At 43.0% G+C, this 23,265-nt stretch overlaps 1 protein-coding gene across 1 annotated transcript in view; it reads left to right on the top strand.

The window, feature by feature from the left end:
- Nucleotides 1–23,265, top strand: part of CAMK1D (calcium/calmodulin dependent protein kinase ID) — a 394,722-nt gene that overhangs the window by 346,093 nt on the left and 25,364 nt on the right. The window contains exons 6-8 of the mRNA XM_019509558.1: nucleotides 2,944–3,019; nucleotides 16,245–16,357; nucleotides 18,045–18,123. Of these exons, the coding sequence (XP_019365103.1) occupies nucleotides 2,944–3,019; nucleotides 16,245–16,357; nucleotides 18,045–18,123 (268 nt within the window). The remainder of the gene's footprint in view (nucleotides 1–2,943; nucleotides 3,020–16,244; nucleotides 16,358–18,044; nucleotides 18,124–23,265) is intronic.

Genomic DNA, 23,265 nt, shown 5'->3' with positions numbered 1-23,265 from the left:
GCAGTATCTATGCTCTCCCTCACCCAAGGTGAGGGACTTTTGCCGTAGAGGCTAATTGCACGTTCTAGCCTTCCCTTAGCATGCCTCATACCTCACAAGTGTTAGCTGTATGTCTCTGTTGGGACTTCAGCCTACCCAGCTTCTGCCCCTTTATCTAGACCCACCAGCCTAGACCCACTATGTAGGGTCAGGCCCCGAAGCTCTAGCCCCTTAGGCTCTGGACACATGGTCCTATACCCTGTTCCCTAACTCTCTACTGGGACTTCAGCCGATCCAGCCTCATCCCCTTTTTATATGGCTAGGACCTTTACCCCATACCTATAGTCTCAGCTTAAAGACTCTAGCCCCCAGCTGGGCCCCTGGCTCTTATCTGCTGTACCCTCCTAGCCCCTCTATAGCTGCACCCCTTGGATGCTAATGAGATCCTCACCTCCCCTGCAGCCTCTGCCACCAACCACCAGTTCACAAAATGCAACATAAGCATTAAGCTCCTGGACTATAACAAAATAAAAGTAGAAAGGCAATCTTCCCTGCTTACAGTGGCTCCATCTCTGCATCCCAGCATTTGCTGCTCTGCCTCAAAGAGCTGTTACAGCTTCTCTGGGGGTTCTCCGGAGTCCACCCTCTCACACAGTCACACCATGGCCAGCTCAGACCAGAGTTTATATAGCTCTGGCCTCAGCTCTCTTCTGGTCACCTGACACTCTAATCAGCCAGCCAGGCTCAGCTTTTAACACCAGCTCTGCCAGCCTGCTATGCCCTGAAATTTCTGTTCTTAAGGGAGTTGTCATGCTTCCTAGTAACCGGGCTCAGGTTCCCTGTTACAATGTGTATTTACGCTGGCTTAAATTTATGCAGGAATAGGCCAGCATCTACACATGCAGCCGGTCGAGCGCATTAACGCTGTGTGTGGACTAAAGTTAGTCCCAAGTCAGTCCACACACACAGTGTTACTGCATAGTAAGGCATCTACACATTAGTTACTGCGCAGTAACTAATTGGGCATAAATTTGATACCTTCATGATGCGGTTATCAAATTTACACTCAAGTCGGTGTAAGTCACCATATTTACCACACAGCACGGGCATGCACATGTAGATGCATATTCGTACTGCGCAGTAATTTTGGTTACTGCACAGTAAATGCACATGTGTAGATGCGCCCTGTGTGGAGCTTTCCCTTCTCTAAAATGGGGTGAATGATTGGCTACCTCAGAAATGGACTGCAAGGGTTCAGTAGTTTTTGCGTTTGAAGATCAGAGCAGTGCAAACAATACATGCTAAATGGAAGTATGAATAGTAACAACATTGCAAGAGAAGGGTCATAATCATGTGACTTTTTTATATAATGGCCAAAGCCTGCCAAGCATCTATCAAATGGGAATATCATGTGTCCTGTGTTACAGGGCTGTGTGAAGCTTACTTCTTCCTAGCCTACAAGGACCTTCCTCATTTCACTTCAAGCTATAGTTCTGCTCTCATTTTGTCCTTTGTTTCTCCCAGTCATTTTGCCCTACAAGCCAGTCTAGGCTCCATGCCTTCTTTCTCCTGTCCTCTGCGTAAGACATAGCCTGCTGAGAACCTCGTCTTCCCTTAAATTCTTTCTTTTAAACCTGCCCATTGCTCTTCCTTAATAATTTCCACTACTTTACCCTCTAGGTTTGTCGTCTATTTTTTTTGTCTTTTTTGACTCATAGCTCTTTGCATCTGGGATTCTTTACGTACCAGATACTTTTTCAGCAACTGTATAAGGGCAAGATTTGAATATGCTCTATCGCCTCAAGTAACCCCTTACTCTTTGATAGTACCATTGGCCTAGATGGAATTATCCCTCACTATTAATAATTTTGCCAGAGTCTAGTCAACCAAGGGGCAGGGGGTGGGGGGTGCGCTCTGCTGGGTTTTTTAATGTGCAAACTCCTAAGATGTTGAGAAAAGCTGGTGCTTATTTAAACCCAGGTCAACTTTTGAAATGTCGTGAGCAATGATTTTTGCATTACTATGGACATCTTTCTTTGAAAACTTAAAAGCTCATTTACATGAAAAAGATTAGAGTCTTGGTGTTTTAAAATTCAGTGTCAAGTATTTGAAGATGACAGATCCTAGTATATAATTCTTCAGGCTTTCATGAAGAAAACTTGACTTTTTAAACTTTTAGTGATTTAAAAAGCAAAACAAAACCCTGTTTCGTTTGAATAAATGCCCAACCCCTGAATTTCAGGGAAAATTCAAGATACAGTGGCTAAAAGCTTTAGATGTAAAGAAGGCTCAGTTCCTTTGTATGTGTGTCTAGCTGTAGTTCGTAGCCCTTTTTCTTTCTCTCTCTTCTATTGTGGTATCCTTGCTCCCTGAGACAGAAGGGCAAACAGCTCCCTCTGACACCAGCAACCATGACGCTTCATTAGTCAGCTTGTAGGAGGTAGGGTGACAGCTGTCTAGCTTTCATCCCTCTCCTGGAGACTTTAGCTTATCAGCTTGGCAACACACTGCACTTGTTTTGAGATGCTTCCTGAAGTCTTCTGTTTGGGAATATGATGCCAAGTTGTCTCAGTAAATGTGCATCTGAGAAATTGGACAACACTGCCTCATTTTTCTTTGAGTTGCTATCAGCTCTTTTGACAGGAAACTGATGGCCCTATAACCCTTATAGTCTTTTATATTTTTTTGTTTTTGTTTTTTCCATCTCTGTCAGCAAATGATGAATTTAGCATTGTGAATCACACTTCTCAGAAATGTATAAACTTGTTCTGCTCATGTGTGGCCTGACTCTGGTGGGTGCTGAGCACGTCCCAGTCCTCTGAGCTCTCACAGAAAGTGGCAGGCACTACATGGAACCGGGCTAATAGAGTCTAGCTTTCATGGATGACTGTTGAGTCCTACATTAGCCGCATTCACTGCATTTTGTTTTTATAACATTTAGTTGTATGATTTTCTTTTTCTCAGCTCCTGAAGTCTTGGCCCAGAAGCCCTACAGTAAAGCAGTGGACTGTTGGTCCATCGGGGTCATTGCTTACATTCTGTAAGTATTTATTAATTTCTTAATCATAAAACTCAGTTAATTTGTAACATGCACCCTCCACTGGGCTGCATAGTTCCTCCAGGCAATGGGCACTCATCTCTACTATCCGAGGACCACAGCAGTTTGAACCACAGACAGGCCCTCCACTTACGAGAAGGCTGCTGTCTCAGCTGGTTCAACTGGACAGAAGCAGCATCTTTTAGAACTAAAAGTATGCGTGCGACACAGAGGTTGTCTGTACCAGTTGCTGGCCATCCCATATGTACATAGTGTGCGTACATGTGAATTTTAATGCTCCTCTTACATGTCCAGCTGCCCTCATTTACACAGATGTCAGGATGAAGTGGCTGCAGGCATTCTCTTCGTAGGGGTTTCTCAGGAGGGCCTGTAATCTTAATTCACATCTCTGGGGACTATATCCTTTTCTGCAAGCTGAGCGGGGAAAAAAACTGGCCTGTGATGACAAAGAAGGAAAAGTATGGATGAGGAAAGAGCCCTCAAGGGTGCTTTCCTAGCTCCCAGTAATTTTTTTCCATTGCTAAAATGACCTTTTGACTAAATTTTACAGTCTTGAAAATAATGAAAATGAAAAAAAATGAAAACAAACTGAAATTAAGCTAGTTTTTTGGCAGCTTTTGGATTTTAGATTTTAATGAAAACTTTCTGTCAACGTTTGTCATAGGGGCATTCCTTTCTGTAATCCTCCCTATGCTCGGGTCATCAGGGTGAGGTGAACTGAATATTGCATAATCTGTTTTTATTGGTTGTCAGATATCAAATTCAAGGCTAAGACCTTGCTCATATAATTAAAACCTTGCTCATGTAACTGACCTTAGTGGTGCTTCAGATGACAGTAAGGATTGGTTGAATGAGGAAGGTAAATGATACCAGATTGTTAAGCCATAGACAGTGTTGCTGCAAAGTGTCCCCTTACTCCACAGGAGCTGAACATCCAGAACCAACCCTTGCATTAGTTCTACCGCATGGAACTCCAGTGCATAGGAACTGAGAATTTAAACCAATGCTTTCACCACATTTGTTGTCCTGTATATGTTTAGGGAGAAATACCACAGTTATGGGATGTGAACTTCCAACATCTAGCATGGCAGAGTAAGGTGCTATCCCTGTTCCCAGCTAGCCCAACTTGTACATTTAGGCTAGGGACAGACATTACACATAAACTGGTTTAAGTGATCAGAAACTGGTTTAAACCTGTAACAGCACATAACTTCAGTGTACATAAGCCAGTTTCAAAATGGCTGAAACTGGTTTAATTTAAACCTGATTGAATGTAGTATCAGACGTAACTGATTTGGGTCAAACCAGTTTATGCAATGTCTGTCCCAGACCCTTTCCTAGTTTAAGTTAAACTAAAGTATCCCAGCATCCCACATGCTTTGCAGCCCTGGGCTGGGCTGTGCTCTCTGCTTCAGAGAGCAAAGATGGCCCTGCCTCTCTGCTCCCTAGCTGGAGCTCCAACGGAGGCTGCAGGCACAGCAGGGCCTGCCTTGCTTTCCCCTGCCCCACCCACCCTCTCTGCTCAAACAGGGATCCCCCCTCCTTCCCTCGCATCTCCCACAGCACGGACCCCAGCCCCACAGACCCTAGACATGTGGTATGCTAGCTAATGCTGAATGGTGTCTATGTGGGTGTGTCTCCCTATTTCACTGGGACAGGCAGACAGAACAGGGTCTGCATAGGACTTTTTGAAGCTAATCAACAGGTCATTTGGTAATGTCTCTCTGTTCCTTCCTTGGAAAAAGCTGTTTAAGAAGAGTGTGAACTAATGAGAAAGGCGTTGTTTTGTTGTTGGTCTGACAAACACTGTTATCAGCCCCTTGCTAGCTGCCTTGCCTGTCAGGTTTGCAGACAGTATGAATATCTGGGGTATGAAGGCATAGGTATGGCAACACTCCTGCCCCTTGAGAAGCAAGTGGGGAAAATCCTGGGACAGTGCAGGCAGAGTTGGGGTTTACACTCCTCCCTAATCAGAGTGTCCTGCCTGGCTATGCCCCCGCTCAGCTCAGCACTATGGAAAAGAAGGGAGGGCTGCTCTAGCACCCCTCAGCTTCTAGCTTGAGCCACTGCAGGCATGTGCCTGCATTTCTTCAGTCCAGAGGGAATGTCTGTACAGTTGCAAACTGATTCAGCCTAGGCAGATTAGACTAACCTGCAAAGATTGAATCAATTCAGGCTCAGGATTTTTGAATGTCTGTCCCTAGCCCTAGGGCATGTCCACTCATGCCAATTTAAGCATTAGCCATTTTTAAGGTGCGTTAAGGGCACAGGTCTATATGTGTATGCCCTTAATGCACTTTAAAAATGGTGATTTTAGGCTATGCATGCCTAAATTTGATACCAGATTTTGCAGATACCTAAAGCACCTGCTAAGGCACATTAATACTTTGTATATTGACTGACTTGGGACTAAGTTTAGCCTTAGCTTATTCACATGTAGATGCATGCCTAGATCACCTTAATGTGCATTAGGCAAATGTGCATTGAATTTAGGCATGCATAAAAGCACATGTAGACATGCCCATAGTGTAGATTACATTGTAAGCCTTAACATAATAGTTTTTCTGCAAAGAGGTATAGGAGGTGGTATGTGATCCTGAAAAGGATACAGCTCCAATTTCACCCCTTTTTTTTGTTCTTCATTAAAGGATAGTCCATTTTCTGCCCCACAGAGTGAAAGGGGTTAGAAGTCGAGACGGAATCTGAGAACCTCTCACCTAGTCTAGTTTAGCATAATCTAGTTTTGTCAACATAAATGCGCATATAGCACAACGGGGCACCAATGGGTGCTGTTGAAAGCTGCCCTGGGTGCCTGCACATATGACATTAACCTTAAGTAGCAGGCCCATTGGGAAGAGAAGGGACCTACTACCTGTATTATTTGAGGGAGATTAGTACAAGTGGTGGGTGTCTGTTTTACTGGAGCATAAGCATTCTAGGAGCAGTAACCTTTGTGTGTATGTGATGTAAATAATAACCAAGGATGTTGTCTGCAGCCTTAAACTATTTACATCAGCTGGCATTGGATAGCATCGGAGTCTCTGAAATGCATTTAAACTGCTGCTGTTGAAGCTGCTCAGATTGACCAAAGGGGCATAGCAAACTTATTTCCTTTGTATAAAGAAGTGGGGAATGGCCTTGCTGCTATCAACTGTAACAGAAAACAAAGTAATATCTTGTGATGTTTATACTTCCAGTGGGTTTTACCCTTTTTTTTCTTTTTACCCAACTGCCGGTTCTATGAGACTTTAGCAAAAAAACCCCGCAAACCTCCACTGCTACAGCATCAAATTGTTCCTACTTTGTTCCTTTTCCCTTTGTGCAAACATTTTATGGCCTGTCAACATGAGTAACTTTTTCATGATGCAGTACAGCTATTTTTGTCAGCACAGTGTCTAATTGCTGTATAATCCATTGCTGTGTAATGTTCATTATTTGTCTGTCACCTGTATTTATTTTAGTCTTGAGCATAAATTTTAGGGGGTGTTTTCCCCAATGCCACCCAAATGACTTTTTATTTTGTTTTAAAGGAGTAGTGGAGTTCTAGTTTTTAAATAGTAACCCCCTCTCACCCCAGTAATGTCAAATTTATGAGTACTTTGCCACCCTACATGAATGTCAGCAAAGTTCTCATCCAAAAACTTTGCAGGGGGCTGGATTACCCTTGGGGCAATCTTTAACAGTAGCAAGAGGCAAATGAATTTTGCACGTAGAATCAAATTCAGCAGTGCTACGTAAGACATTGGATCAGTTCCTGGCAAGAGCACTGGGAGAGTGGGAGCAGAGCCTTTGCAGAGCAGGGTGGATATCATCAAAAGGCTTCCAGGTTTATGTAGGAATGAATTTGATGAAGAATGCTTTGCATTTGAAAGTTCATCTAAGTTTCTCCCATCCATGCGGTTGGTCTAATAAAAGCTATCACCCACACAAATCCTTGCCGCTTACAGAAATCATGTCACTTTCTGATGTTCCTTGAAAAAGGAATAGAGTCTTACACCTGCAAACATGGGGTTGGAGGGTCCACAACATATTACTGAATGAAGCAATCCTCCTCATATGCTTTCTTTAAGGTCTGACTCTTCCACTTACTAGCAGAGGGGTAGTCTGCCGAGGTTGCTCCTACTCATTTCTAAGTCAAATCCTCTGTCCTGCCTGACCTAAGTGTGAAGCATCATAATGGCTCTGTGTCACAAGCAGCTCATAAACTTCCTCATGCTAGATGGTAGGAAACTCAGTTTTCTTGGAGAACAGTTTTTTTCCCATTCCCAGGCTTCTCCACTGCTAGCTTCCCCGTCTGCATTAGAGTTCACCATAGAGCATTCAGTATGGAAACCTTCAACTGTCCATCAGATTGCACGGTAGTGGGGCTGGCTGTAGCTGCCTGATTTTGCAGAGGTAAAGCTATTCAGCTCTATTCAGCCACGGCACATCCACCAGAATGTTTTTTTTCCAGTGGTGATGTCCATGTTTTGCTAGTGGGTTTTACGCTACCAGATACCCCAGAAGATAGTCTGTTTTATTATTAGCTGTATCTGAAGGCAAGAGCTCAGCTGGTGGAGGCTGAACCACAATGTGCCCTCTAGCCTTGGATAATGAGTACATCCTCTCAGTGATCTGTGTATATCTGTTGGATGAAAAGTTTCAATTCTGCCCTTGAGACATGACTTCCTACACTAGCAAAGCTACATTTTCTGCCAGTTCCAGTTCAGCAGTATTTCCTTTTGTTTTCAAAGTCAGTTAGTGCTTCAGCTTTATAAGCAAGAGGCTTACACGGCCCTCAGGCCTTAAAACACCATTGGCCCTCCTGGGAATCCCCTGCCTGTTAGGGTAAAATCCATTTAATAACAGTAAGTTCCTATAAAAAGACCGCTTCCTCCTAGTAAGACAAGTGGAATTTTAAGGCTTTTAAATTTTCCATATGGTGGGAAATGAATTTTTATTGTATTCACTAGGAATGTGTAATAATAATGTATTTGCCACCTGCTATTCAGATATCTTGTAAGATATCTAAAAGTCCTATCAGGTATCTAAAAATTACCTATAGTTGTTTGTAGGTAGCTAATGGAGCTAGCCTGTGTAGCAAAGATAGGTGTGTTTGTTGAAAGTACTACTGGCTTTTTGATACTGCAGTGATGGGCACAGTATTAATGGCTTCACTGGATATGTGGACTAGAAAATGACCCGCTAAGGTCATACTTTTGGGGCTTAAGCAGTCTGGAAGAGCATAGGTTTATATAAGTACCTGAGCCTGTGGGGAGTCCAGATCAGGAGCTGAGGGTCATAACCAGGGAGTCTGAGTCATGTTTCTAGCCTGTAGCAATACCTGTGTCCATAGTTGAAGTCAGGAGTCAGGGTACCCACACAACAGGATAAGCAGGAGCAAAGTCCTAGGGTCTGAGGCAGGGACTTATGTACCAAGCCCAGTCTCCTACAGGCAATTAGCTTAACCCTTGCAGCTGATGCCACTCTGATACCAGGTGGTGCCACTGAACGTGCAGATGGCCATCTAATACTACAGGTAAGATGACAGTTAAAGATAAATGGTCACAATCTGACTGTGTATTGCATTGCTCTCATTCTTTCAGTATATCTGTCTTAAATAGGCAGAGGATACTGCTGTATTTGCAACAGCAAAATGATTCTAGTGACTGAAACTGATGTTACACACTGGTTAACCAGCCCGACTTTCAGTTCCACCTATTGTGTGTGCTGAGGCACAGGATTCAAAGTGGTAGTAACTGCTGTGCAGGACAGAAAACGTTTCTCTGAGTCTTTTTCTTCAGCAAGCCACTGTCTTTCCATTTAAAAAATGGCAGCTGAGGAGAATCCAATACAAAAACAGAGCATAAATGAAAAATAGTTTAAAATATTGTTCCTGTTAATGACTTGAAGGCCTCCAAGCACAAAATACACTATCCCATTGATACTCGTGAGTTTATGGGAAAACATTAACTACTTCAGATGCACCACTGTTCTTGATGAATACTTGTCTATAAAATAGACGTGGGCATATACGTATAGGTTCACAAATATATAAACCCGAGATGAAAAGATGTCTTTAGAAATAATATCCTTGTTTCAGTGCTAACCACTGAGGCTTCTTTTTAATTGCACAAAGATTCAAAAATCTGCACTACTAGAGTTTTTATCAAAAACTCATTTTGTATGAAAAGTCATTGCTCACAAGCACTAATTATAGCAGCTCAAAACTTCCTGTTATTTCAGTTATAACATTTTGCAGTTTGAAACAGCCACATTGTTGAGCTCAGATTTCCACTCATTTATTTACAAGGTATATATTTGATCTAAAGAAAAATAAGAAAAGCAAAAAACTCCATCAAATCCCTATCAGATGGGTTTGGGCCCACATGAACAAGCTCATGAATGCCAGGTGGCTAAACTTCTGTTCCTCCACATACCTATATATGGAGAAGATTAAGTTAATGGAAGCAAAAAATAGAAAATGTCATTCTGAAGTTGGAAAATAGCCCTAGGCTACAGCATGTTCTGCTTCAGCCTCGGATTATTTATATTTAGTATGTCATGTCCCTTCTGTGTTAGTTTTATTACATTTTGCCTTGATTTCTTTTGTAGCTGTGTTGAGGGTAGCATCATTATTGCTTTCTTGTTTTCATAATGTTCCATATGTAGCATAGCTGTGGAAGGCAGTCTGTTTTCCAAAGACCTTGTAGCCTTTTTTGTTTTTGATGTTGAGATTTTTTTTGTTTCATGTGCTCATGAAATAACCTACACTGAAAGACTACAAAATGTAACAAACCAATGTCCAGGAAATATTTTCCACCATCACAGGGCATGTCTACACATGCATTTAGCAGTTTTTAGACCAGCATCTATACATGTAGGCATTACAGTGCAGTAACACTGGGTGTGCAACAACTTGGGAATAAAGTTACTTCCAAGTCAGTCCACACAGACAAGGTTACTGCGCACTAAGCTGTCTACACATGCCTCACTGCTCAGTAACTACTTGGGAGTAAATTTACTACCTGTGTGGTGCAGGTAGCAAATTTACTCCCAAGTCGGCATAAGTCACTATAGTTACTGTGCAGCGTGGGTGTTCACTGCACAGTAATTTTCAGTTACTGCGCAGTAGCTTAAGTTACTTCACAGTAACAGTGCACGTGTAGTCACAGCCACTGAGATGCAGCCATCCAGTGGAAGAAAGGTGAGGGGTGTTCAGTAACATCCACCATCATGGCCCAATGGTTTAAGACAGGTAGCAAAGAACTACATATCCAGGTAAAATTGCAGAGGTAATTAGTGTTGGCAGAAAGTCAGTACCAACACTAGGATTTGCCAAATTGCCAGACTTAAGCCCTGAGAAAATGCAATCTCTTATTAGTCCTCCAGTGGCTTTGTTACATGTTTATTAGTCTGTCCAGGGTTCTTGATGCTACCATTGCCTGGGCCCTACTATTCAACTGGAGACCAGCACTGATGGCAAAAACAAGTGTCTATGCTCAAAATGAGAGAAAAAAAATATATATATATATAGTTCAGCCATATAAATAGCACTTGGACAGCATCCCACGCCTTGGCATTTGTGGAAATTGAGATATTGACTATTATATCTTTTAAAAAATGTGTGTGTTTTACCCCCGTCCCTCCTGCACTTCAAGTTATGCACTGGCCATATTCATGAGCTATTTAGAGACCCTTCCCTAGGCAGCATCACCACCCATATGGGATGGGAACTCTCATGGCCTTTGTTTTTGTTGTGTTTGTTTGTCTGGTAAAGAAATATGTACATTAAGCAGGCCCCTACTGTGCTTTCTCCAGGACATCTGAAACCATGTCTCTCTTTTGCATGCCCAGCTGTTTTTCTCTTATCTGCATCACATTTTTTTTATAAGGGCTGGAAAGCCTGGGAATAGTAGGTACAGGGAAAATCTGTGTCTGATATGACAAGACCCTTAAATATTCCAGAAAGTGTTTATTTTATTTGATGCACCAGCAAGAAAATTATGCCAACTAATAGTTGATTGCAAGTCCCACAGGAAGATGTAGGGCGTTTCGCACTGAAGAGAAATTGTTTATTTTTACTTTTTGCATACTGAAAGGAAGAGAGCAGAACCCTCTGGTAGGGAGGTTGGTTTTTTCGCACAGGAAGTTCCCAATGAGCCAAATCTAAGTTAATGCCATTTTGACTCAATAGGGATCAAAGGAACACTCAGTGAGGATGTTGAATTTGGCCTGGTCAGTTGAAATCCACAAGCGGTTATTGTAGTTACAGGTGAGATGTTGGGCCAGTTTGGGACTGTGGACACAGCCCTTAAAACAAGTCCATACTCGGTGTAGAATCCAAACTCATTCCTGGGCTTTGGCTGTATTTACCAAGAAATTAACAATAAGACAGTTTAGACCATGCTTTCTAACCACGCTTGGCTACTCTTTCTCCTTTATTTCTCAGGGCCACCATGCCCTGACCTTACATCATCTTTCCATAGAAATCTGCTCCCATCTCCCACGTGTCCAAGTACCAGTATTGAATAATTTGCCATACCTGTTCTAGGACCAATTGGCCCCTGATATCAGGGTGGAGCATTTTAGGTGCATGAAGCCAACTAGTTACAGGCACTCTCACGATGTCACCAGCCAGAGAGGGTGACTCAGTGGCCATTTACCATTATCAGGTTCTGTCGCATTAGATGATAGGAGTCCTTAGACAACGTTATTGTCAGGACCGATTAATGCTATCTAATCTGATGGAAACATAGGATTATAGGAACGTAGGGCTGGAAAGGACCTCCTGAGGTCATCTAGGCCAGTCCACTGCACAAGGCCATCAGTGCTTGCTACTTGAAGCCACACACAATGGCAAGTTAGGAGTTGAAATCCAAGAAATGATTTATCCACGAGTCTGCTAAGAAATGTGCTAACAAAGGAGAGGCTTTTTATCTGGTTAACCAGCAAACTCAGTGCCCTCTACTAGGAGACTCCTGACAGCCATGTGAGAGCACTCACCCAAGGGTCACACACCATGTCATGTTCTTGCACTAGTGTTGGGAGGAAAGTACAAAATACAATACTCACCATCCTCCACTCCATTCCTTCCTCTCTTTTGTATGCCTTTCCCTCACTCTGAACACCCCCAGTTCTGTGCTCCCCTGTCAGGATGCAACCTACCTCGATAGAAAAGGGAAGAAAATTCTCCTCTTCACGTTCCACAGGAGAATGGCTATAGGGGCCTGCTTGAGCCCATGGAGGCTGAGATACGAGATACTGGGCCAGATGCACCTGTGTTCCATTTCTTATGTGTTTGCGCATGGTTTGTAGCACACTTTGGGAAAGACTGAACATCAGATGGGGTAATCAGTATTACAGCTCCCGCTGGGGTCTGTGCATCACTATTCTGCACCTCTCCCCTTCCCACATGGGCAATATTTAACTGCAGTAGCCTGATCCTGCTGCTCTAGGTAGCTCAGACCACTGCACCTACTTAAAGACTGAACATTTGTCAGCCATAAACAGCTGTAATCCATAGCGGCTCTAACTCACACTCTTGTACTGCTGCCAAGGTAATTAGCATACCGTGTATATTAAAAGAGTTATTACTCTTGCCGGAGCAGACTGACAGGATGTGCACACACAGCGCTAAGTTCTTCCTGAGATGGGAAGGAGTATGCAGAACAGCGAGGGTCTGGGTATACCGTTTTCCCAGGGACTTTTATTTATTTATTTATTTATTTTTTAATTGAGGGTGCTGGGTCATGCAGGAGGTTGGCAGAGAGCTAGGGAGCCTGTTTACATGAAGGTTGCTGAGTGAAATCTAACCCAAAGCAGGAGTGACAGAAGTGCCCGTCCAGAGTGGAGGTGCAGCAAGATGGAGGTCTCAGGTCTGTACCTTGTACACTGGCCTCTGCACCCAGAGCCCTGTCATACTGTCATCCTTGCTGTAATGCCAACTTGGAGTATTCCAAAAGCATGAGATTAATTTAAAAACTGTAAGATTTTTTTTAAATGCAGAGTTTGGGTTCTTTTGACTTGCTTTCTGATTTCTGACCACAAGCTTCTTATTTGTAAATTTATTATTAGATAAAAAGGGATGTTCTCATGTAATCTTGTGACTCCAGCAGCCCCGGGTGGATCTAGAATTTTGAAGGGAGGGTGCAGATGGTGAGGAGCATCCTCACGTAAGAAATAAACCAACGGCTTTACTAATATACTAGGGACATAGGGCTGTATCATTCAGTTTAAGATTGAAGCAAAAACAAATATAACTTCATTGGACTGAGTTACAAACAATCTGCAGGGCTGTGAAATAGGAGCTTCATTACCAGGAGCAACTCACAGACCACCGAACTGCAGAACAGAGGATAGCTTGATTGGTGTAATATCAAAACCATTAAAAGAGGAGAGGGTTGTTAAGATACGACATAAGTTTAGCTCACTGCTCCAATACCAAAAGATTACATATCTGTTCCTGTTCCTACTGAAATCAGCAGTAAAGCTGTTATAGTAAACTAAGGACTTTGACTCCTGGGTCTAGCCTCTGGGCTGGTAGAGGCTAGAACAAGATGGGAAGGAAAATAAGTGGTCAGACTCCTACAAAGAAGTTTGGGGCACAGAGCCAAATAATTGTACTGTTTTAAAGAGGGGATGGATTTGCCAGATTTAAAGCACTCTAGGCACTGCTCCCAGAACTGCTTAATCTGTCCACACCTATCACATGGTAAGTCAAAGTTACACTGAGACAGCTTGCCCCTGAATAGAACAAGATTAAGTTACTGCAGTTTAGCTGCAGTTACTGCAGGATAGTAGCAGACTGTCTAAACAGTTACAATCCATTGTCTCTGCTGCCACACTCTCCCTAGGGTATCTCTGTACCTCAGTTCCTTTTCCGTCTCTCCTCCCTCTCGTCTGCATCCATTTATTCTTAGCTTCTTTTTTGTCCCTGTGATAGTGGGATCTGAGATTTGATATTATATAAAATGCATATTATGTATGTTAACATCCTTATGCAGTCATGTGATTCTGCAGAGCGTTATCCTTGCAGTCTTACTGATCAGGTCTGTGACATTTTAGGTCTTGTTTAAATGCAGAGATTCCAGGGTCTATTTTGAATTTCTGTTCCAGCCTTTGGCACAAGCCATGAGATTTCCCACAGTGGTTCCAGCCTCAAGCCCCATAACTATTCACTGAGCTAGACCATGCATTTCAGCAAGTCATCCAGTCTTGGTTTACATGTGACTGCTTGTCTGGTGTCAGGCTGTCTTACCTGCCTTGATGAGGTCAGCTGTCCAAATGACAAGAAGGGGTGTCTGCTGCAGAGCACATCTTCTTTGAAAGATAAGGGGCCAGATATCCACATCAGTTATGCCACTGTGTATTCAGAGCAGCCCCATAAATTTCAGGGATGTTACTCCAGATGTATACTGATGGAGTAGAGATCAGAATCTAGCACAATGTTTGGAATATTTATAAAGCAAACTGTTGGAGTCATGTTGTAACCGTGAAGGTCTTGGACATATCCAAGAGGCAATGAATTTCATAGAATCATAGAAAATTAGGCTTGGAAGTGTCCTCAGGGGGGCACATCTAGTCCAACCCCCTGCTCAAAGCAGGACCAGCCCCAACTAGATCATCCCAGCCAAGGTTTTGTCTAGCCAGGTCTTAAAAGCTTCCAAGGATGGAGAGTGCACAACTTCTCTGGGTAGCCTGTTCCAGTGTTTCACCACCCTCCTAGTGAGAGTTTTTTCCTAATATCTAGCCTAAACTTCCTTTGCTGCAATTTGAGATCATTACTACTTGTTCTGTCATCTGCTACCACTGAAGACAGCCCAGCTCCATCCTCTTTTGAACCCCCCTTCACATAGTTGAAGGCTGCTATCAAATCCCCCTCAGTCAAATCCCCCTCAGTCGTCTCTTCTCCAGATTAAATAAGCCCAGTTTGGTCAGAATCGTGGTGCCCAGCCCCCTAACCAATTTCCTTGCCCTCTGCCGGACTCTCTCCAATTTGTCTACATCCTTTCTGTAGTGGGTAATATCTTTATCACTAGGTTTGTGGATGATATCTTTTATTTCAGTCTTCTCCATTGCTGAATCTTTAGCATTAACAACATATCCATACTTTTACTGTGTTAAGTTGGTTGAAGGTAGAAGATTGGCTCTATATTATAAATAACAGGAGTATTTCATTTCTTACAGTTTTTCTTTTCCATTTGCTCCTGCAGTTGTTACAGAGTAATGTTCCAACTAACTTCTTGGTCTCTGTATAATCTCTGGCTCTCTGTGCTTAAATACTGTATCAAGGTTGGTCAATCACAGATTTAAGAAAACATTAGGGAAAACATTACACTATTTCTGTATTAGGCAGACATGCAAAACGAACAGTTTACACCGGGCCCCAGAGATACACGATGAAAACTGGTGAAACTCAGTACAGGCTTACTACTTGGAGCAGAGCAGATGAAAAGGCCTCTTCTACTATGAATAGAAAGCAGGTTGATCAACTTCTGAAGTAAATATGTTCTTTTTCAAAAATGATGTCCAGCCCTGTATGTACAACAGGCAGCTGGGAGAATCCTGGAACATTTTAGTTAAAATACAGGTGCTCCTCTGGTTTAACTATGCAGACAATGTTTTATAAGCTAGTAATCTTGCTGCTGTGCTTCCAAAGTGTCTGATTATAAATACTTGCCAGGAGTTTTGCCTAAGGAAGGAGAGAACAAGATTTTCAGGATTGGGTCTTTTATCATCCCGATACAAAGGATAGAACTTCAGATGAATTGTTTGTAGTTTTTTATTAAATGTAATTTATTAGCACCTAGATCTATGATGATGGGAGCTGTATAAATAGCGATGCCTTCACACCTGCAAGAAGTTGCCCAAGTAGTAATGGATAGTAACAGGGATGGATGAAGCGATCTTGGCTATTATGTCTGAGTATGTGGAACCACTGGCCAGGTAGCCATGTGCTTGCTTTCCATGGAGAACTTCCTCATACAGCTTGTTTTCTTGGGTCCTGCACATGGCTCAGGGCTGAGCCCCCAGCAAACAGGGCGCTATCTGTTGGTGCAGTGAGAAGCGAACTCCTGATCAAACAGAGAAACTTGTAATCACTTGGAGGTTTGAGTGTTGCACCGATGTTGGTCATAAACATGAGTACTTTCTCCTCCTCGTTCCTTACCTTTTCCACAGAAGAGACCAAAGAGTTGTAAATCCCATGTTCTGTTTTATGCATTAGGCTCTGTGGATATCCTCCCTTCTATGATGAAAATGACTCCAAGCTTTTTGAGCAGATTCTCAAGGCTGAATATGAATTTGACTCTCCATATTGGGATGACATCTCTGAGTCTGGTAAGAAATCAATGTAACTGCAGTAGCCATGTCTTGCATCTCTCTCTATATCACTGAATATTTCTACCATATGTACATTCTTAGTGCCATGGTATAGAGATCTCCCAGTAATTGGAGGTCAGTGGGAACTGTGTGTTTCTCCAATCCCAGATTGTTTTTTAAGCATCAAGGGACATTATTTCTATGTGAGTCTCAAATTAGGTATTGTCTCATCCCAGAATAATGCCTAAAGCATTACAACTGGACTTGTTGGAGAATGACATAAAATAGGAATTAGGCCTTCAGCCCCAAGAAGACAGACTGCTTTAATTTTTCCTGCACATCAGAATAACATACAGATGTTTTCATCTGTCTCTAATAATAGAAAACAAAATAACTCAGCTGTGTTACTGAATGTATACTGCTGGTCTGATTGATGAATCTGCGTAATGTAAACAGGAAAGAAACAAAACCCAGGATTTAATGGCTTTCGAATGAAGCAGGACTAAAGCAGCAGGAATAAAAGCAATTGCCAAGTCCCTGGGAAGGGAGGGTTTAAGGTTCAGTAGTTTTAGCACAAACCTAAAGTTCATGAGTCTGACACAGCTTTGCAGTGGAGACCTAAGCACATCACTTTATCTGGAGCTTTGGCCATGTCCAGAATGGGGATAATGACATTCTTTTCATCTGGAGCTCAAGAGGGCAAATCAGTGTTCAGGAAACTTTCTGAGAGTGTGAGATGAAAATATCTCTAAAAGTACTGTCATTACCGTATTGCTAATTATGAATATAGTCAGGCTTTCTTAAAAAGGGTTTTTTTTAAATTGACGATATAATTTAACTTCTTAGTGTGACAAGTTTTCATGCTATTTAAAACCAGTGTTCATGCCACTGCAATGGGCTCCTTAGAGGGAAGGGAGATATTCAGAAGTTCCTAAGAGGTTTAGGAGCACAACTTCAAGTCTACTCTAAATCTTTCAGTGGCTTTTGGAAATCTAGATTTAACTGACTTGAGGAAATTCATTCCACATCTGGCCTCTCCTGTAGACACCATACACCTTGGATACCTTCTGTGCTATGACCCCTGTTCCCCTCATTTTAACACTCCCCCAAGTCCAAGTGAGTTGATAACAAACTCTGCAAGAATGATAGTGAATGTTATTTTTCAATATAATAAAGATAACAGACCCAGTCAGGTCTGAAATGAATGGTGACAAACTTGTGAGACAGTAACCTCTGAGTGTTTCCACCCCAACCCATTCCTACCTGCTTGTCACCCTTGCTTATGGCATTACAGCAGTAATGTAGCATAAGCTCTTTGTGTCAGGATCTGTGTCTGTTTTTGCCATCTGTGCAGCTTTTCCCATGCTTGTGGGGCATCCTGTTAATTAATAATTAGATGGCTTAAATATGTGCTTGAAAACTTTGTCTGCCTGGCCATCCTAATACAGAGCTGGGCTGGGATACTGAGTCATCTTGAAACCTCCAGTTGATAATTGGTGCCCCTGTCTATTCTTGCTGTCCACCATCCCTTTTTCTTGCAGTCCCATGAGCAGCCTCTGTGCAGGTCAGTGGGTGGGGACAGCCCCACTGCCTTATGGTCCGTACACCAGTATCGTTTAGATGGACATGACCTCTTAGACACCACTTCGCATTGCCTTTTCAGTCTCTGAACCTATTGATTTCAGTTACTTTGTCTTTTATGCAGCTAAAGACTTTATACGAAACTTGATGGAAAAAGACCCTAATAAAAGATACACCTGTGAGCAGGCTGCCCGGCACCCATGGTAAGTAGCTAACTCATGACTTCTGTTGTGATACCTCGAGAAATGGTTTTACATTATGTGTTTGAGGGAGACAAATGCTGGTTCAGCCATGCTGTACACTTGCCTTTGTTGGGTGACGCTCTCTCTGATTGCTCTAACCCTTGAATTTGTATGTCAGCCCTCCCTTCTTCTTCAGCTACATCTGAAACTGTGCCCTCTTCCTGCAAAGATGCGATTCAGTTTAAGTTTGTGCATAGTCCCATTCAATCCATTGTCTAATTACTCGGTCAAGTATTGCTCTCAGTTGCTAACATTGCCACAGTGGGTTTGCATCAGGATAGCAGCATTAAAAATCAATGTTTCTAATGTTAGGCAACTACCTACATGTAAGAATTTCATTGAAGTAATATCAAAACACATCGCAACAGCCCTGTGGAATAGGGAGGTATCACCCCTATTTCACAGGTGAGGCAGATGATAGCCTGTGTGATTGGCCCAACATCATGCAGAAAGCAAACCCAGATCTCCTAACACTCATGCCTCTACCCTCTCCACTAGGCTCAGGGTGACCAAGATGTGGCCTGTATCTGGCCCATGAAACAGTGTCATCTGGCCCGTGGAGCTCCCCAAAGGTCGAGAAATTTGACTGCGTGGCATGTGCTGGCAGTGTTAATTACCACAGCTCCTGGAGCAATTAACATTGTCGCTGCTTGCCACACCACCAAATTTCTGAATCCATGGGGAGCCATGCAGGCCAGATCTGGATCACAGAGCTACATCACCTAGCCCATGGGGCTGCTTGCAGGGCTGGGAATTTGGCCACGGGAGGAGCAGTGGCTGCTGTGGAAATCACAGCAATTAATGTTGTCAGCACCAATTTCCAACCACGTGGGATGGACGACGTGGCCCTGCACTCCAGGTCCAGCTTGCAGACCAGCCCTGTGCCGCTTATCTCGCCCAGGAAGCCAGAGCAGTTGGACACCACTGCACCAGGCGATCTTTCCAGCCACATGCAGAATTAGGGCCCTTCAGCACACAAGCCATTACCTGTCCTCGGAGGTGCTCCCTTTGGGCACTCCACAGTAATGATAACTGCAATGCTGGGGATGCTGGACCGGATGGCTGCGTTTTTGCACTCGGGGTGTACAGTGTACTGTATATCCCTGTTGTTGCAGCTACAGAACTGTTGTTCATTTCTCCAGTTTTCATGCAGCTGGTTGGATGGTCCAGTTACCTATCTATTCCCTCACACCTCAGGTTCTTGCTCATACTCTCAGCCATTCATAAGACTTCTAAGCTTGAATAATAATTAGTTCAGTGGTTTGATGTTCTGCCAGCGGCTCCTAGCAGGGGAGCTTGAGCACAGCGGGACATATTCTGCACTTGATTACACTGGACAGTCCTCCTGCAATATTGCGCAGACTGCAGCCATGTAAAAGCACGGACATAAAATGAACTTGAAGAGGGGTGAAGGTAACCCCCTTCTGCAACAGATAGATATAGCTGGAATGTGTAAAATCATTAAGATCTCTGCCACGGCAAGATACGAGATACTGGGCCAGATGCACCTGTGGTCCATTTCTTATGTGTTTGCATGTGGTTTCTAGCACGCTCATGTGCCTTTCTACCACTAAAACATGAATTGGTTTGTACTGCACAGTTTATAAATTATACTGCTTAGAAAAGCACCACGTTTACCTTGCTTGCAACCATGTTAACTGTTAGCACAACTTCTGGAAAGACAGAACAAATAATGTGGTTTAGAGTCAAGGGAGCTGTGATCCTTCTCTAAAATTCACTGGTTTGTCTATATTTCATTTCCACCTTGAGTTATAAAACAGCATGATAGGGAAATCTCAGTTTTTACAGTAGGAAACTCAATCTGCAGCAGATTATGAAGTTTTGATGATAATCTGATTACAAGGCACATTGCAGCTGCCCAATGCTTATTAACCAGAAGATAACATTCATGAACATTCATTTTCATTACTCCCCACCCCCCAACAGCATGTTGCATTATGTGACATAATGAAATGAGACATAATTTCATGTGTCCTATATGAGGGCACTTCATCCCAGTGCACTAGCACATTTCAAACAAGGTTGGTTTCCTTTCTGATTGCAGTTCCAAAAACTAGGGTTATAATTTGCCCTCATCATTGATTAATGATGTGGGACTTTTGATGCAGAGCAATAGACTGTAAATGTGATAGTCCTGGAAGACTTGATGTAACGACTGTCATGTAATGTGCCATCCCAGACATTGACTGCAGACTGGTTGTGATTACAAACTATTTAATTACAAATTAGAGCCCTTAAAAACACAGGGAGAAAAACAATAAAAGAAGAATAAAGCATTAGGCATGGAAGATGCTTTGCAAATCATTTGGAAAACAAATTATTTGTCTTCCTCCTCCTCTCTGCCCATTATCCTAAATGTGGTAGAGGTGCGTATTAGCAATATTGATGGCTGACTTGAGCATGCATGAGAAATATGGAGAAGTCAAAACATAAGTAATTGCAGTTTCCCGTGGCCCTTTGATAACTATCTATTATCTTTGTGGCAAAAAGGAAATTTGGAAAACTCTGTCAGAGGCTTTTGTAAGAGGCAAAAAGTAAGTGTTTTTTAATCATGAACCTGAGCCCCAGGAAACAAACAAGTGGTAAGATTTGACATTCTAACCACAAAGAAAAGGACACAAAATGCAACTCCCAGTAGAGACCTGGGTGACCGTGCATATTTCTGAAGGACAGTTTCCCCAAGTTATTTCCAAGATACACAACATATGTGAATCCAAGTCTTGGCCTGGTATTATCTGTGTTGGTTGCTGGAATACAGCAAAGAAACGTGGCAACTGCATCTTGAGCTCTTGAGTCCTCTGACAGGAACATAATGATACAGAATGCTTTCATTCCTTTTTTTTTCTTTTTATTTTGCATGTCATGGCTGGAGGCCAGTGGAAAATCATTGACTGATCCATAATATTTGATGTTTTCCACAGAATCCAAGCTTCCACTTAAAAACAAACAAAAATACATTTTTAGCCATTTCTATTGCTGCCAGGCTGGCTTTACAAGGCAGTCGTTTATTTATTCATAAGGCCCCTTCCCAGCTATGTGGACCACAGCTTACGGTTCAGCCCAAGAAGCAGAGTCAACAGAAACGTTAATTTATGTGCTTGGTCATCCAGTCTTTCCCCACAGCAGGGAAGTTTAAAAGTATGAACTTCCTTCCCCCTTCAACCCAACATCCCACTCCCTGAGCCATTAACAGCAAAGCACAGCTGAGAGCTTAAACATGTACATGGTAGTGCAACAAGGGTGGAAGAGGCAGCTTCAGAGTAAAGCAAAGTCAAGAGATGTGGGTTCCAGGCCAGGTTCTTTCCCAGGCAGTGTGCTCTTGAGGAAGTCATTTAGTCTCCCGTTCTCTCTCTCTTCAGCGTAACTTTATTACCTCAACTTAAAATAAGGGCGGTAGCTATGCACTTTACTGAGTGGCTATGCACCTAAACCATGCCTTCCTGATATTGTGTCATGCCTTTCCGATATTGAAGCCGGGCCAGTCTAGAATGAACCAAACATGCACTTGTTTTGTGCCTCCTATTTGGGACTTCCTCTGTTGTGTTGTGATTGTGCCTAGCAATCCTCCAAGTGAATCTTTCTTCCTATTTAGGGTTTTCACTTGTTCCTCTGCTATTCCAAACCTGCAATAAGCAATCTTGCCTTCAGTTGGAAGGCAAGGGACAGTAGCCTCTTGATTTATTGAGTTACCTGACAGTGGAGAGGGAGAGTCTTTGTGATGTCAAGGTCTCTGGATTTCCTTTGGGAATTCAGCTGTTAGGTCTGTGTGACTGGAAGGAAACATATCATTGTGTCCAATGCCTGGACATTTACAGGACTCTATGAATGGAAGTCTGAGTCTGTTCCTGAGGCCTTATCTTCCATTGTGCCACACAGTCATAATACGATGTAAAATAACAACTATAGTGGGAGATCCAGAACTTGTCTGTGTAAGTTTTCAGATGTTTAATCAACTTTAAGGGCTCTACTCATTTGGAAGACTGACCTTCTAAAGCAACAGCGCTTGCTTCTCAGGGTAATGTTGTGCTGAATCGAGACATGCATGATTCCAGGATTTTGCATGAAGATCCCGTCGGAATGAATGATGCTTTTCTGCAGGCTTTATAGATGTAGACATACTCTCATCTCATCTGTTATACTAATTATTTATCATTTGTATAGTGTCAAGAGTGGACCGCATATTGTATGTCCAGCTATGAATGAGTCAAATGAAGCCTATGGCTTCACATTTTTAAAAGGATGTGGAGAGTCTGAGAGCATCCAGAGGCGGGCAATAAAAATGCTCAAGGGCAAGACCAGTCATGAGAAAAGGCTGAAGGAGGTAGCTTGCTTAGCTTGTGGAAAAGGCACTTAAGAGGGGACATGATACTTAAAGGGCTGTCCTAAAGAAGCTGTCTTCAGATACCTAAGGGGCTATCCTAAAGAAGAGGAAAAGCACCTCTACTCTCTTGCCGCAAAGACAAGGACGTGGACCATTAGCTTGAAGTTGCAGCAAAGTAAGTTTAGATTGGATGTCTGGACATCTTCTTCACTCTGTGAGAATAGTGAGGCAGTGCAGTAGGCTGCCTGGGGAAGCTGTGGACTCTCCATCGCTGGCGGTGTTCAAGAAAGGGTTGGACAGGCACTGGTTGGGGATCTCGGCGTAGCTGTGCCTGTGTTCTACTATAGGCATGTCTCATGCTTCTGGGCTTTGCTGGTTGCCCCCCCCATACTTTCTGCTATATGTATTAGGGTGTTTTTAAGGCTTCCTCAAAGGCATTAGGTGTTGGTGACAGTCAAGGCTGGGGACTTTGACTGGGCTGTACCAGTGCTCCTGCTGGGAACAAAGCTGGAGGTTCCTGACTAGAAGGTCTTACCCCTCTGCTCAGCATCAGACCGATCACCATATTTGGGGTCAGGAAGGAATTTTACCCCATGGTCAGATTGGTGGGGACTGTGGGGGTTTTGCCTTCCTCTGTAGCAGTTGACGTGAACTTTACCTGGAATCTCTTGAGAGGACATTGCCGACGTTTCACAGAAGCGGGACGTTGGCTGCCGTGGTTCCCCTGCTTTACCTGTGACAGGTTACGGTGTTAGGTCGGC

The sequence above is a fragment of the Gavialis gangeticus genome, unplaced genomic scaffold (genome assembly GCF_001723915.1).
Source record: "Gavialis gangeticus isolate Ggan-Ray unplaced genomic scaffold, GavGan_comp1, whole genome shotgun sequence".
Classification (NCBI taxonomy): Eukaryota; Metazoa; Chordata; order Crocodylia; family Gavialidae; genus Gavialis; species Gavialis gangeticus.
This window is presented reverse-complemented; position numbering and strand designations above follow the sequence as displayed.